This window comes from Schistocerca americana, chromosome 4 (assembly GCF_021461395.2).
Source record: "Schistocerca americana isolate TAMUIC-IGC-003095 chromosome 4, iqSchAmer2.1, whole genome shotgun sequence".
Lineage (NCBI taxonomy): Eukaryota > Metazoa > Arthropoda > Insecta > Orthoptera > Acrididae > Schistocerca > Schistocerca americana.
The window spans coordinates 191006644-191021056 of record NC_060122.1 but is presented as its reverse complement, the minus strand read 5'-3'; the positions used below and the strand labels follow the sequence as shown (position 1 = coordinate 191021056).

Sequence of the window (14413 nt, the reverse complement as noted above, 5' to 3'; positions counted from 1 at the left end):
CATTCCCTCCATGGAGGGCCCACATCCACTCAGTTTGCTATGAGGCGAGAGCCGGAGTCCTTTCCTCTGGGCAGAAAGTGACGGTGCCTTATGTTCGGCACCCATCCCCGCCTTGTGCCGTGACGATAAATGCAGTCAGGCTAATAGTCCGGTCATGGGCCTTAGACACTAAAAATAACAATAAAAACTTCGGTATCTTGCACAAATTTTTAATGTCTAGTTCTTTACCACGAATTCTGTTTGCATCACATTTTACAGATAGTACCGACATATACCACTGAATTTACCAGTGAAGTTATAACATATTACAACTCAGAGATCATGGGATATATCGTCGTAGATATTAAGATGCGTGAAACAGTATCGTCCCTTTGAAAGCAGTTGTTAAAAAAATGGTTCAAATTGCTCTGAGCAATACCGGACTTAACTTCTGAGGTCATCAGTCCCCTGGAACTTAGAACTACTTAAACCTAACTAGCAGGATTCGAACCTGCGACCGGAGCGGTCGCGAGGTTACAGACTGTAGCGTCTAGAACCGCTCGGCCACCCGGTCCGGCAGTTGTTAAATAATCGGTGGTTTGCAGATACTTGTAATGTGCTATTAACTGCTGGTTCTTTGTCCTTAATTTACAAAATTTCCGTCTCCATCTTGGGCAACGTAGCAAATTGTAGGAGAATTCTGAAGACTATCTACGTGATACCTGTTTGCGTTGTTGCTTGAAATCTGACAATCTACAAGAACATCGTTAACCCAAGTATTACACCAAATGTTACAGTTCAGTCCGCTTATGATCTTCTTTTCTGTTATACATTGTGAGTCATACTGTAAGTATACACGTGGCAAAAGTAGTGACTAATTTCCTTACCGCTTCCAAAATGGGGAACCAAAAAGAAACACCATTACTGAAGGAAGAACGGAGTAACATATTCCGTTGGCTGGCACAGTATGCAGATAACTCATGACACGGTGGCAAAACGTATCAACAAATTCAAAAGGACAAGTTCCGTTGCCAGTGCAAGTAGATATGGATGACCAAAGACGACAACAGATCGAGGTAAGTCAGCGGAGGCGGTAGCAGCCAGTCAGGAGTCCGACAGAGCGGACCCGTTGCGTCTCGGCGCAAATGGGAACCAGCCAAGGCAGTGTTATGCGCGTTAAGCATTGAAATGTGTCAAACACACGAGCTACAGATGCTGCAGAATCTGATAGTAGACGATCCTGATCGTCGGGCGCAGTTCTCTGAGAGCGCTCTGAATGGGCACGAGACTCTTCCTGGTTTTGTTGATTCCATCCATTTTTCCAGACGAGGCAAATATATACGTCAGTGGCGAAGCGAACAAGCAAAACATCAGGTATTTGATCTGGAACAATCCACATTGGATGTCACACTGTAACAGTCAGTGTGCCGAGAAAGTCATGGTATGGTGTGGGATTTAGGCTGATATTGTTTGTCCTTTTTTCACTGAAGGGGCCACAAGGCGATGGTCTACATCGACATTCTGGACAATGAAATCTTCATGTCACTCCTGGACGAAAGTTGATATTTCCGTTCTTTCTTACAGCAAAACGCGCCACCCCAGCATTACTGCATTGAAGTGAGCCCATAGTTGGCCCAGTATTTTGCTGTAAATTGGCTCGGTCTATGTTCAGTAGAATGACGGCCTATGTGACCAGTATTCATACCAGTAGATTTACATCTGGGGCGACTTAGAACAGATTGGTACCATCAGAAAATCTATAATTTGGACCATCTGTAAAGAAGAATTTCATTAACTTATTAGCAAATAACAGGAGAAATAGTATCACGTGTTTGCCAACACAGATTCGAGCGACCGTCATTTTGTGTGTACATACAAGGAAGACATGTAGAATACATCCCGTAATTGCGTCATCTTATGACAATAGAAACAATAGTCACTGCCTTCACCCTTTGTTTGGAAACCTATGATTTATCCAGAATGTATTCGGACATTTTCGATTACAGATCACCAGAGGAAGTGGAGGCTGTGTTGCGCATAGTCTTGAGAGTAACTCTTCAGTACAAGTATCATTGCTACTCAGTAAGTCTAGATCGATAGGAAGGTAGTCACAGGTATAGAGAACATGTTGTAGAGGGAGTCAGGTTATTTTTCAATAATTATGGATCTCTATATTTAGATTTTGTGAGATTACCTCTGTTCCAATGTTCTTCATAGCTTCAGTGTTGCCAAACTTTATGGCGTACTCGTCACCGCCCAGGAACGCCTGAATGTCTTCATCTCTGGTCAAATATCGCGGGTCGATTTTGGGTGGGTCACGCGGATTAGAGCTGTTAAGAGAGATTTTACCGACGCTTCGCGGGTGTAGTAGCGTCATGTACGGAACCATAGTCATGTCACAGCTGTCGAATATCTCATTGTATCCACGCCTGGCGTCTTCTCCGAAGCCTGCTTTATCCAGGAAGGCCTGACGTCCACCGTCGTCCGTTTTGTTCACACAGGACAGTTGCATCTCGATGTCTGGGTATCCTTCTGGACAGTACTCATCTGGCGTAGAATTTGTCCTGATGAAACCTAAGAAATTGTTACAAGACAGAGTTGCAAGTGGACCCGTTCTTCCTTTAAGATACTGGTAAGTTTTGTCGTCACTGGTTAACTCCGATTGATCTCTGCGGTACTTCTCGTTGTTTATGCAGAATGTGATTATTGGCGACTTGAAATGATCCAGGAGATTAGCTCCGACATTATCATTCGCTACAATCGTTGTTATATTCAAGGATTTTAGTTCATCTTCAGGGCCCACTCCAGACAACATCAGAAACTGCGGAGACTGCACAGTCCCTGCAGACAGGATGACCTCCTTTGTAACGTTAGCCGTCATTTTCTCGCCGCCATGCATAAATTCAACTCCATACGCCCTTTTGGTTTCCGGATCGATAAGAATTTTCGTTACGAAAGCGTGCCTCAGCAGATGTAGATTTGACCTGCGCCCCGCCGGACTCAGAAAAGCCTTCGCATTGCTGCACCTTTCGCCATCTCTTATGTCCCCCAAAGACTCGGAGAAAACGAGGAATTTGTCCGCGACAAGGTCGACTACGAATTCGTGGCCTGTCTCTCTGACGGCTTCCTTCATTGTTTCATAGACGCTCAAGTTGGCCTTTATTTGGCTGACAGTGTAGTAGCCTCCAAAGCCGTGGTACTTGTGGACGTCTGGTTCTGATGCTATTAAATCCGAACGTAGGTCCTCCGATTTCTTGAAGTATGGCAGCACCTGGAAAACAGAACGTGTTTTGTAAAAGAAACGTAATTGGAAGGCTCGTTTCTCAATGTGTGTGATGTGAATAGTCGGAAACGCGGCATTTCGAGAAGCCAGTTGGTTAGTGTCTTCTTATGGTACTCACTTTGTCGTAGCTCCAATCGGTGAGACCCTGTCGCGCCCAGCCATCGTAGTCACATTTATTGCCTCGCACGTACACCAAGCCGTAGAGGTTGCTGGAACCACCCACCATTTTCCCTCTAGGCCAGAGGCACCTACCAGGATCCTCAAACCCGAGACAGGCCTGTTGTTGCTCCTCGGTGACAAACTGCCAGTCTTCATAAGTACGCTCCACTCTATTCTGTAGCGCTGGTACCTGTAAATGAAAGTGTTTGGAATCTATGACAGTATGACGAGATCAGGAAGTGTGCTACTTGTAAAATACTATGCAGAAAAGGATATTTAATGGCTTTGTCAGAGAGGACGGAGCAGCGAAAAGAGTTTCTGGGAATCTTTTTGTACTTGAGATGGAAATTTGTGCCTTAAAAGCAGACCAATCGCCATCGATCAACGGCTTAAGGAAGCAGAAGGCAAGGGGTGCAATTGCCAAACAATTATTGAATAACCGGTACCAGAAAGTTGACTGACTGAAGTTTGAACGTGGCTGGGAAAGCAGTAATTCTGAAAAGAGAAACGCAAAGATTCAATCTAGAGAAAGTGGGGATTACTGAAGTGAAACGGAAAGATGAACACGCGGTAGAACATCTTCAGCAGAAAACTATATAAGGGGTAGTCAAATGGAAACTATACATACGGAAAGAAGAGTAGTTAAGTGTTCATTAGTTTAAAAATAAGCTTCATAAATATTAATACACGTGTCGTACTGTGAGACAAAATGGTCGTCGCCGTGGAAAAATGTCTGAATTTGCCTACTGAATCATGATTGTAACCAGGCGTGCACCCTTCGTCCGAATCAAATCGATGGCCAGTAATGTCTTCCTCCAGGGCACCAACAGTATATTAGCGTAGGGAGAGGTCGTGACTCCATGGAGGATGTGTTAGAGCTTCCCAGCGAAACTTCTGCAGCATAGTCGAAACAACTTTGGCAAACACTTGCACAGGCCCGGTCCCTCGTCATGAGATTTCCATATTTCTGGAGCCCTGAAGAAGAACTTTCGTGGGCGTCGATTTACATCGGGCAAGGAGGTGGACGCGTAGGTACAATTACAATTACATAGGGAACAGCAACCTTTTCTCCATAAAGTCAGTGACCGTCTTACCTCACAGTCTGATAAATGTCTTAACAGTTACGGCGATTACTTTTGAAATAATAGTTTACATACTTTTTCTCCATCCGTCTTGTTTTAATTTGTCTGCATTTTATATAAAGAGAGTAGGAATCGTCATGAGAAAGAACCTATAGTATTCACTGAGTAACACTGAAAAGATAGGAGATACAATTGTTGTCATTACAAACGATGACAAACCAACTCCTACAACAATAGTTTAGGTATAATGCCGACGCCACAAGAAGATGACGAAGACGTAAAGGAAGTATAAAATAAGAATATAGAATGGGTAATTACATTACAGACCATTGTAATCTCATAATCACACTGGATTTGTAGAACTATGGGAGGATATGGGCTTGATGTTAGGAGTTAGAGAGGAGAAAATCTGAATTTCGACATATAATTTCCATAGGAATGGGCATAATAGTGTCCAAATATCGGAAGAGGAGAAAGTATAGTAGGAAAATGCCAGGAGACACGGGAAAATCTCAATTTCATTACAGCACGGAAGGGCTGGGATCCTGGAATAAAATATTGGAATGTAGGTCTTACCCACGAGCAGCTGTGGACTCGGATCACAATTTAATAATGATTAAATGTAATCAGGAAGGAAAAATGTGCAAAGAAACGGCATACTTGAGTACTGAGAGAGGATGAGGTGAGTTTGAAGTTATCTGAGGCTAAGGGTACTCGATAATGAATACCATAAAGGCAGTTCAGGTGGTTAGGAATGGACGTGTCTAAAAATGGCAGTCACTGAAATTGCACAGAAAAAAGTGTAAGGTAACAGCAAAGAAATCTCAGGTAACTGAAAAAATACTTCAGTTGGTTGACGAACGACCGAAGTACAAAAACGTTCACGGAAAACAGGTAGGGGAGTTTTTACATGGGGAAGCGTGTTACATGCGACTTTGAGTTAATCACTATTTGCAACAGACATTCTTTTCAGCTGATTGTAGCAGCTGATAGTACATTTCCTGCTGATCGCTGGAAAGCGAGCTCTGACTATTAGAGAGAATGCGAAAGGAAACGTTCCTCCGTAAGTTTCCAGTTACTTTTTCTGCAACTCTTTCTTTCATACCAACGTAGGCTTTTGTAGATCAGTGCAAATGCTGTGTTATGTGGATTTCTTAACTTCATATAAATAATAAAATGTTTAAAATTTCTCTGCAGCTGAAACCGGATGCTTACTGGCAACCGTGTATGAAATGATGGGGTATGGGGTAATTTCCTATAATTTCATTGGGACTAGTTGTTTCGGTGCGAATGTCATGTGTAGCTTCTTATTACGTACCTCATTTGTGAAGGCGATATGAGATAACACGAAAAGAAGACAACACAAACACAACGCCCAAAGAAACATAAACATACAGCAATCAGAAAAAATGTAATGTCAGATTACCAGTAATTTGAGAAAAATGAAACAGATTTTTCGATTATATTGACAACATATTGCACGTACTAGAAACAAAAAATAAATAATATGAAACTGTAATTTTTAATGAATGCTTAATGGTGCGCATATAATGTAACAAATTACTTCATCCCTGTAACAACATTCCCCATTAGGTGTACAGCGTTGAGATGTACATGACCGGAAATAGTGTCAAATCAGCGATATTCTTGATAGGAGAACATAAAGAAAAATATTAAATGCAGTGAATGTATAACAATGATGCTACATTGTAAAGTATATTTCCTTAACTTAGCTCTACAACTTAATTCTACAAAAATAATTAAATGGAACCATAACAACAAGTCTCGGCCATCTCTGTAAGACTCTACGAGTCACAGGAATGAAATAAGCTGGATGTGAAGGAAGACAAAAGCAAAATGCCTGCAGGAGATGAGTGGGAAGAACCTATAAAGAAAAAGTCTTCAGAAGAACTTTTTGAGTATATAGAAAACTCAAAACTACCTTCAGGGAAAGTTAAGGTTGTCGACACTAACACTGCAAAGTGAATTGCAGTGGAGAGGGCAGGGAGGTGAAATGAGTAAATTGAAGAGTTCTATAACGGAAAAGACTTGTCTGATTATGTGATAGATGAAATGGCAGTCGATATGCAAGACATATTAGAGTGCAAGACAGTATTAGAGTCAGTGTCGAAAAGACATTTGGAATTCATGAGATCAAGTAAGACGGAAGGCACAGATAAGACGCTAATGAGAATAACATAGAGAGGAACTGAAATGAAAATTAAGGATCTGTTAGAAGACGATCAGTTTGATTTATGGGACTTTGTTTTATGATTCACGTACACTGTGAGATATTGGTGCCGAGCGATGTCCATCCAGAGCAATCTCATGCTGCAACACAGAACTGGGTGGTGGGCACCCGCTTTGTTGGAGTCTGCGACTGAAAGAAGATTGACGTCGGACGGTAGCGTCATCGTCGGAAATTGTTACGACAGTAAAAAATCGGAAAGACCATGGTAATTATATTTTGTCAGCGGCCTTTGAAGTGCGTTTACTTCTAAGTAAAATTTTTTCAGTTCAACTACATACAAGTTTGTTTAAATAGTGTTTTTTTTAGAATAACGTAATTAGATGGAGTTTGTAGTACTGCTTTGTAACAGAATAATATTATATTTTACAGAAGTGGATAAACTGAACAGAAGAATTTTTCGTAAATAAATTAACTAGATATTTGCCGATGAAAGTAAAGTGATGCAAAGTACACTATATTGTGGTTACACAATACTATTACATAAAAATTCTTCCCCAGAGATATGAATACGGTGGTTTAAATTTACTCCGTCAACAGTGTCGGAATACGCAAGCATTGATCTACCAAGGCATCGACATATCCGGTGATTAAATTCTCAAAACAGCCTGACAAAGACAGAAATTTTTCAGTAGTTTTCCAAAGTGAAGTTGTACAGCAGTATAAAACATTTTCTCTGCATCTGTGTAGGTTATCCCATATCAACTTTCTCAAAGACACTGATGTAAATATGGTGGCTTTTACAAGTCTTACAACTGAATGAATTTTTTTATATTAACTGTGCTGATATTACATTACCTGACCTCAAACGGCACTTTTCTACAGTTTATCAGCGAAAGGATGTGAATGTGACATACATAAAGTGGTGCTGTAGCACTGAAGATTGTAGTTAAGAACTGAAGAAAATCAGAAACTGTTGGCTATGACATCAGGACATGGCAGTATTGTCGATGGATTGTGGGAAACAGCACATTGCCAAACTACCATAGCGCCCGTAACATGACAGACAAATGACTGCAGACGTTCGCTGTTCTTTTCAATCTATACAACAAAGAAGCAGTGACAGAAATAAAGACAAAGTTGCAGGTATTTGTTTAAAATTTGGGGTTAAAGGGTATTAATGAGAAGATCCGCACATGACATTAGTATCTTCAGTGAAACTGGAGGACAATTACAGGACATAAGATTTTTATGAATCCAGATGTCGATTGAGAGTAAAACGAAGAAAGAAGAAAAGTGGAGTGTAGTAGTAGAAAAGAAAATGGCGAGAACCTTAATATCAAAATCGGTGATCAAGAACTAGACGACGGAAGTCTTCAAACTTCAAAGCAAAATAGCCCATGAATGGTTAAGGGAAGAGTATATAAAGAGGGCAATCTGGGCCGAGCCAGATTACTAGAATCAGTAATGTAAAAATAAATAGTCGTATACTATCGATACGAGCTTAGGGGAGCAGATGCAGGACTGCTGCACTACCGAACATGACAATGTACACTACTGCCCATTAAAATTGCTACACCAAGAAGTAATGCAGATGATAAACGTGTATTCATCGGACAAATGTATTATACTAGAACTGACATGTGATTACATTTTCACGTAGTTTGGGTCCATAGTCCCTGAGAAATCAGTATCCAGAAACCACCTCTGGCCGTAATAACGACCTTGGTTCGCCTGGGTATTGAGTCAAACAAAGCTTGGATGACGTGTACAGGTACAGCTGCCCATGTAGCTTCAACAAGATACCACAGTTCATCAAGAGTAGTGACTGGCGTATTGTGACGAGCCAGTTGTTCGGCCACCATTGGCCAGACGTTTTCAATTGGTGAGAGATGTGGAGCATGTGCTGGACAGGGTAGCAGTGGAACATTTTGTGTATCCAGAGAGGCCCGTACAGGACCTGCAACATGTGGTCGTGCATTATCCTGCTGAAATGTAGGGTTTCACAGGGATCGAATGAAGGGTAGAGCCAGGGGTCGTAACAAATCTGAAATGTTACCTCCACTGTTCTAAGTGCCGTCAATGCGAACAAGAAGTGACCGAGACGTGTAACGAATGGTACCCCATTCCATCACACCGGGTGATACGCCAGTATGGCGATAAAGAATACACCCTTCCTATGTGCATTAACTGCGATGTCGCCAAACACGGTTGCGACAATCATGACGCTGTAAACAGAACCTGGATTCATCCGCAAAAATGACGTTTTGCCAATCGGTCACCCAGGTTCGTCGCTGAGTACAACATCGCAGACACTCCTGCCTGTGATGCAGCGTCAAGGGTAACCGCAGCCATGGTCTCCGAGCTGATAGTCTATGCTGCTGCAAACGTCGTCAAACTGTTGGTGCAGATGGTTGTTGTCTTGCAAACGTCCCCATCTGTTGACTCAGGGATTCGGACGTAGCTGCACGATCCGTTACAGCCATGCGGATAAGATGCCAGTCATCTATACTGCTAGTGATACGAGGCCGTTAGGATCCAGCACGGCGTTCCGTAGTACCCTCCTGAACCCACCGATTCCATATTCTGCTAACAGTCATTGGATGTCGACAAACGTGAGCCGTAATGTCGTGATACGATAAACCGCAGTCGCGATAGGCTACAATCCGACCTTTATCAAAGTCGGAAACGTGATGGTACGCATTTGTGTCCTCCATACAGGAGACATCACAACAACGCCTGCGTATGAGAAATCGGTTGGAAACTTTCCTCATGTGAGCACGTTGTAGGTGTCGTCACCGGCGTCAACCTCGTGTGAATGCTCTGAAAAGCTAATCATTTGCATATCTGAGCATCTTCTTCCTGTCGGTTAAATTTTGCGTCTGTAGCCCGTCATCTTCGACGTGTAGCAATTTTAATGGCCAGTAGTGTTCCTACTAATGGAGACGGTTTGCTGTTGCCTTTCTCGGGGCTATTGTGCAGTGTTAAGTGTGTATTTGTTACGACTGTTATGAGTGCTTGAATATAGTAATGTTTTGGTTGTGTTGTTATGGATGAAAGGAAGGGTGGAGGTAAAATCTGGTGCCGGCACATAGCCTGCTCGTGGCGAATAGCTTCAATGGGGCAGCAGAGTGTAACGTCCCCATCCGACAGATTGGTCACCATCAACAGTGTTTCACATACCCGCACATCGTGGGACACAGCAGAGAGGTTTGGGATTTAAACTAGGATATTGGCGCAGAGTCTGGTGATCAGGAACTTTACGCCACCACCTCTCCTCCACTTGTCGGCCAAATACTGGCAGTGAAATCTCATCTGTTACCAGGGCTCGAACCAGCTTACCTCCAAGCCGACTGCCACCACACAAGGGTGTGTTAACGACCTTGGCTATAGAGGAATTGTATCAAACGTAGGCCTTATTCTGAGGAACAAATTTCTGAGTATGTATATTTGGAGCACACCATTTTATGGTACTGATTCTTGGAATGTGGTGACGTTGAAACACAAAAGGATCGAAGGATTTGAGATGTGGTGCTACAGAAGAACGTTGAAAATTAAGTGAACTGATCAGGTCAGAAATGAGTAGGATCTCCACCTTGTTACGGAAGCAAGGAGTACTTGAAAACAACTACAACAACAAGGGACAGGATGACGGACAAATATTAAGGCACCAGGGAATAACTTCTATGGTTCTAGACGAAGTATTAGATGATAAAAACTGTGTAGTATGGTAGAGACTGGGATACAACCAACAAATAACTGAGGATGTAGGGTGGAAAAATGTGGTACTCGGAGGTTATGAGTTTTCCACAGAAGAGAAATTCGTCATGGGATGTGTCAGATCAGTCAGATGACTGAAGAGAAAAAAATTAAAATGAAGGTTGGATGTGACACATTTGGGGAACATACTATCTGCTTGTTGCCTGAAATTTTTTCACGCTTCATATCATTTGGTGCAGTGTGTTACGACAGATACAGGAGATACATTCAGTGATACTGTCTTTAAGGGTATAAGGGATGCCTTATGACTACAGTGTTATTCTGAGCCGAAATATAGGAACATTTCTGATCAGGTGTTGGGATAAAATGCTTGATTTCTTGACAGAACACGGACATACGTTCTGTTTTTCCTACAGAATTAATTATTTTGGTAAAATGAAGATTTGAGGCATTTTGTTTCTTCTAAATGTAAAGTTATGTATTTTAACAAGTATTTTAAAATACAAATTATTTAATACGAAATTATTTCACAAATATTTCAATTCAACTATATTACAAGGCATTAAAGAACAACTCCCGAGAATTTCATCCTTCTACTATAAAAAGGCTCTGCGAAAATGTACCTTATATACAAAAATATTAAGATTATGGGAAATGATCGAAGATTTTCGTTCATTGCATGCCTTCTGCACAGCTAGCATCATCCGAATTATCCAACAGATTCCGCTTGGCTCTCCAACGCAGTTTAGCCATCCTTGGATAGATTTTCACTGCAGTATCTGAAGACCCGAGCCGTTCCTTTTCCAAACAAAGCACAGCTGATGAAACTTGTAATCCTATACAGAGCCCATATTCTGCAAAACTTTACACTATGTTCTATTGCATATTGCATATATGAGGAAACAGCAGCTTAAACACCACAGTGAAGAGTCTTTATACCTACAAAGGCAGTTTACGTAGCTCGTTCCATTCAAATGGTCATGCAGTTATTTGGACTTGGAATCCAACTGTGAAAACATTTCATTAGTAGACTAATATCTGCGAGGTTTATTTCGTACATTATGGCTGATGGCAAATGATGAGGGTCATTGTACTGTTGTTTAGTTACCTTGCTTCTATTGTACTTGTACGAACTATGTTCTTCTTTTGGACGTAGCCCATGTTTGGGAGTTGTCTTGCTTTGTGTGGGAAAACAGAGCCCAGAGTGCTCATCTCATTAACTCAGCATCTACTGTATTCTACCTAACCTGTAGACCATAGCACTTCTGAATGTGGTCTATTTGTCAATCCATTTTTCGCATCTAAAGTTTTTTCATTCGTGAATTTCTTGGCCCTGATGCTTGACATGAACTGCAGAAGTCTTGATCCCATCCTTTTCGGAACTTCGCCAACACACTCTAGTTTGCAAATATTCACTTTATTTGCAATGGGTCTCAATTACTAAATGTCTTTGAACGCCTATGGCTCACTGTCTCCAAGGAATTTATATATCTTATTTAACTGAGTGTTGCTAAATAGTTCTTACTCCAACGACTTTCGTAACAAAAGTTGAATCATAACAATTTGCTATGGACTCATCATCAAATTTATTTTTCATTCTATCCTTGCATCTGCAATGCTTGGAAACTACCTTGCCAGTGTCCACACTTCTAGCTGTACCAGCACGATTCAGAGATATTTAGCCTCTCATCTGCCAGTTCACATCAAAGCTATGGACAAGTCCCGGTTATTATTATTTTCAACAACAGCTTCCTCAACAGCATTTTTCAGATTTTCCTACGCCATTTCAACAGAGACCAAGACAACAATGTGTTGGTGAAATTTTGAGGATGAGAGTTATAAGGGGACTTCGTGGGAGAGTTAAAAGGCTGATATTGGGGAGAGGTGAATTTACTTGTGGGGACCGAGGTTTAAGAGTATGGCGTGAACGCCCCAGCCAAAGCGCTGTGGTCAGTTGCATGTGTTAGCAGACACCACAGTTGAAAATAGAACCAAGAGATGCTTCTGTGAAGAGGGCGTAAATAGCATATCACATAACGCCAGTACGCTTGTGCAAGAATACTAGGTTTTTTACTTATGAACAAACCTTTATTTGTAATTATTGTGAATGACCTGAGTGTCATCGAATATTGTTAACATTTCTTTATTAAAATATTGTTGAAATATACTACTTGTGCCCAAGAACTGGTCACGATGAGTCAAATCATGTTTACAGAATGTAAGAATGATGTATTTTTGGTGGGGACAGCCTTCACTCCATACAAATGCAGACAATAGTGGAACGCTAAGGTAGTCAAGCGGAGACTGGAACTTTTCGAGTGATAAGCTCAACGGAGCTATTCTGGACACTTTGTGTAGAACTGCCTATGGAAACAAGCGTGATTCAGTCGTACAGGATTGATTCTGTGCGGTGAATGGCCGCTATCATCGTTTTTGTTTAGAGAGATTTGAATGTGCTTCAATGTAGGACACTTTTGCTGCATGATTTAAGGAACTGAGACTAGACAGAGTATAAGGTACTGTTCTTTGTATCATGTGTGATAATTTGTGAATCATGTTGAATTTTGAACTGTTTTGAGCTGTTGTGATCACAAAATGAACACATCCATGCCTGAGGCAGGATTCTAAACTGCAACCGTAGCAGTCGCACGGTTCCGGGCTGAAGCGCTTAGAACCGCTCGGCCACCGTGGCCGGCCACATATCTTTCATGATTATTTAGTTTGATGATTTTACAACCATTCTCGTAACTTTCTCGAAGTAACTTTATTGCATTTGATAAGGATATTTTCTGTCTGTATTTTAACTGAAAAACTTAGGACCCATTCCTGTTTATTTACCCATAGAACATAATCCATAAACCAGACTAATGTTAATATCGTACAGCATATCTGTATCTGCAGCAACGTATGAGAAACTGCAAAAAATAACACTATGTTTGCAATATTGCACATCAACTGTGTAGGTTTGTATTCCGGGAAACATCAGATTTTCCACAATGTTTGAAACACACATTTTTCTCCAAAAGAAAAAGAAAAAAACATAATAAAGGCACATAAATTATATACGGCGATCCCAGCATTTAGATTCTTTTGTTGTTCTTCAGTTCTAGCTAGTTTCCTTTCTGAAGCACTTTCACATGTAGTGACAGCGGCATCTCTAAATGTATCACTTCTAGAGTAGAGGTTAGGCACTATTGGGACGTCCGAGGCTGAAGTAGAAAACTGAGTAGCCTGTACTTCCTTGCATCAATGTACATGGTTTTCAAACAACATGAGACTACCTCACGATATCTTGCAGGAAAGGAAACTCAATGAATTCACCAAAACGACTTTCACAAGAAGCACATGTATTTGCTCGCAAAGGAATGAATACAAATGGTTTAAAATCGATTGTCAACTTTCTTACAGTGTAGCCAATATAAAGGGTAACTATCTTGTGCTCATTTACGTCTCTGGCAATTCATGAAAAATCACGCATGTTACACGTTTCATAAACAGGATGCGTAAAATCCTGTGCAAGTCATCTCAATATTTTGAAAACGAATTTTCACAAAGGTCGATTTCCTCACTGAAAAACTTATTCTGTACAACTTTAACACGAAAACTATCGCACGCGTTAGGTTGGTACATGTATAGGCGCTGATAAATGTTTCCTGTTTTTTTAATCATTGAGCAGTAACTTACGTAAACGATCGCCGAAAAAGTGTAGGAAATGAAAGAAACATATGGTACAAAAAAAATTGAAGGCTAGGATCACGATATCTCACCATTGTCTATAGTCTGAGATGGGGAGCTGCTCCAGTGACTGTGTGAATATTTGCAAAATTTTGACTGCAGGCCAATACAAATTTATGTCGTGAAATAGGTGTGATATCAGTAAATGTAACATGACGAGTTGTAGTGTAATGCGACAAGGCACTCGGGGGGGTTTCTTTTTGATATGGTTGGGAGCAGGATACAGGGGCTGCTGTAGTGGAAGGCTGAGCAACAAACTGAGGACAG

The 14413-nt window shown here is 41.2% G+C and overlaps 1 protein-coding gene across 2 annotated transcripts in view; it reads right to left on the bottom strand.

The window, feature by feature from the left end:
* Positions 1–14413, bottom strand: part of LOC124612606 (glucose dehydrogenase [FAD, quinone]-like) — a 61754-nt gene that overhangs the window by 13007 nt on the left and 34334 nt on the right. For both annotated transcript variants that reach the window (XM_047140899.1, XM_047140898.1), the window contains exons 3-4: positions 3381–3611; positions 2174–3250 (exon numbers count right to left, since the gene is read on the bottom strand). In XM_047140899.1, coding sequence (XP_046996855.1) covers positions 2174–3250; positions 3381–3611 — 1308 coding nt within the window. The remainder of the gene's footprint in view (positions 1–2173; positions 3251–3380; positions 3612–14413) is intronic.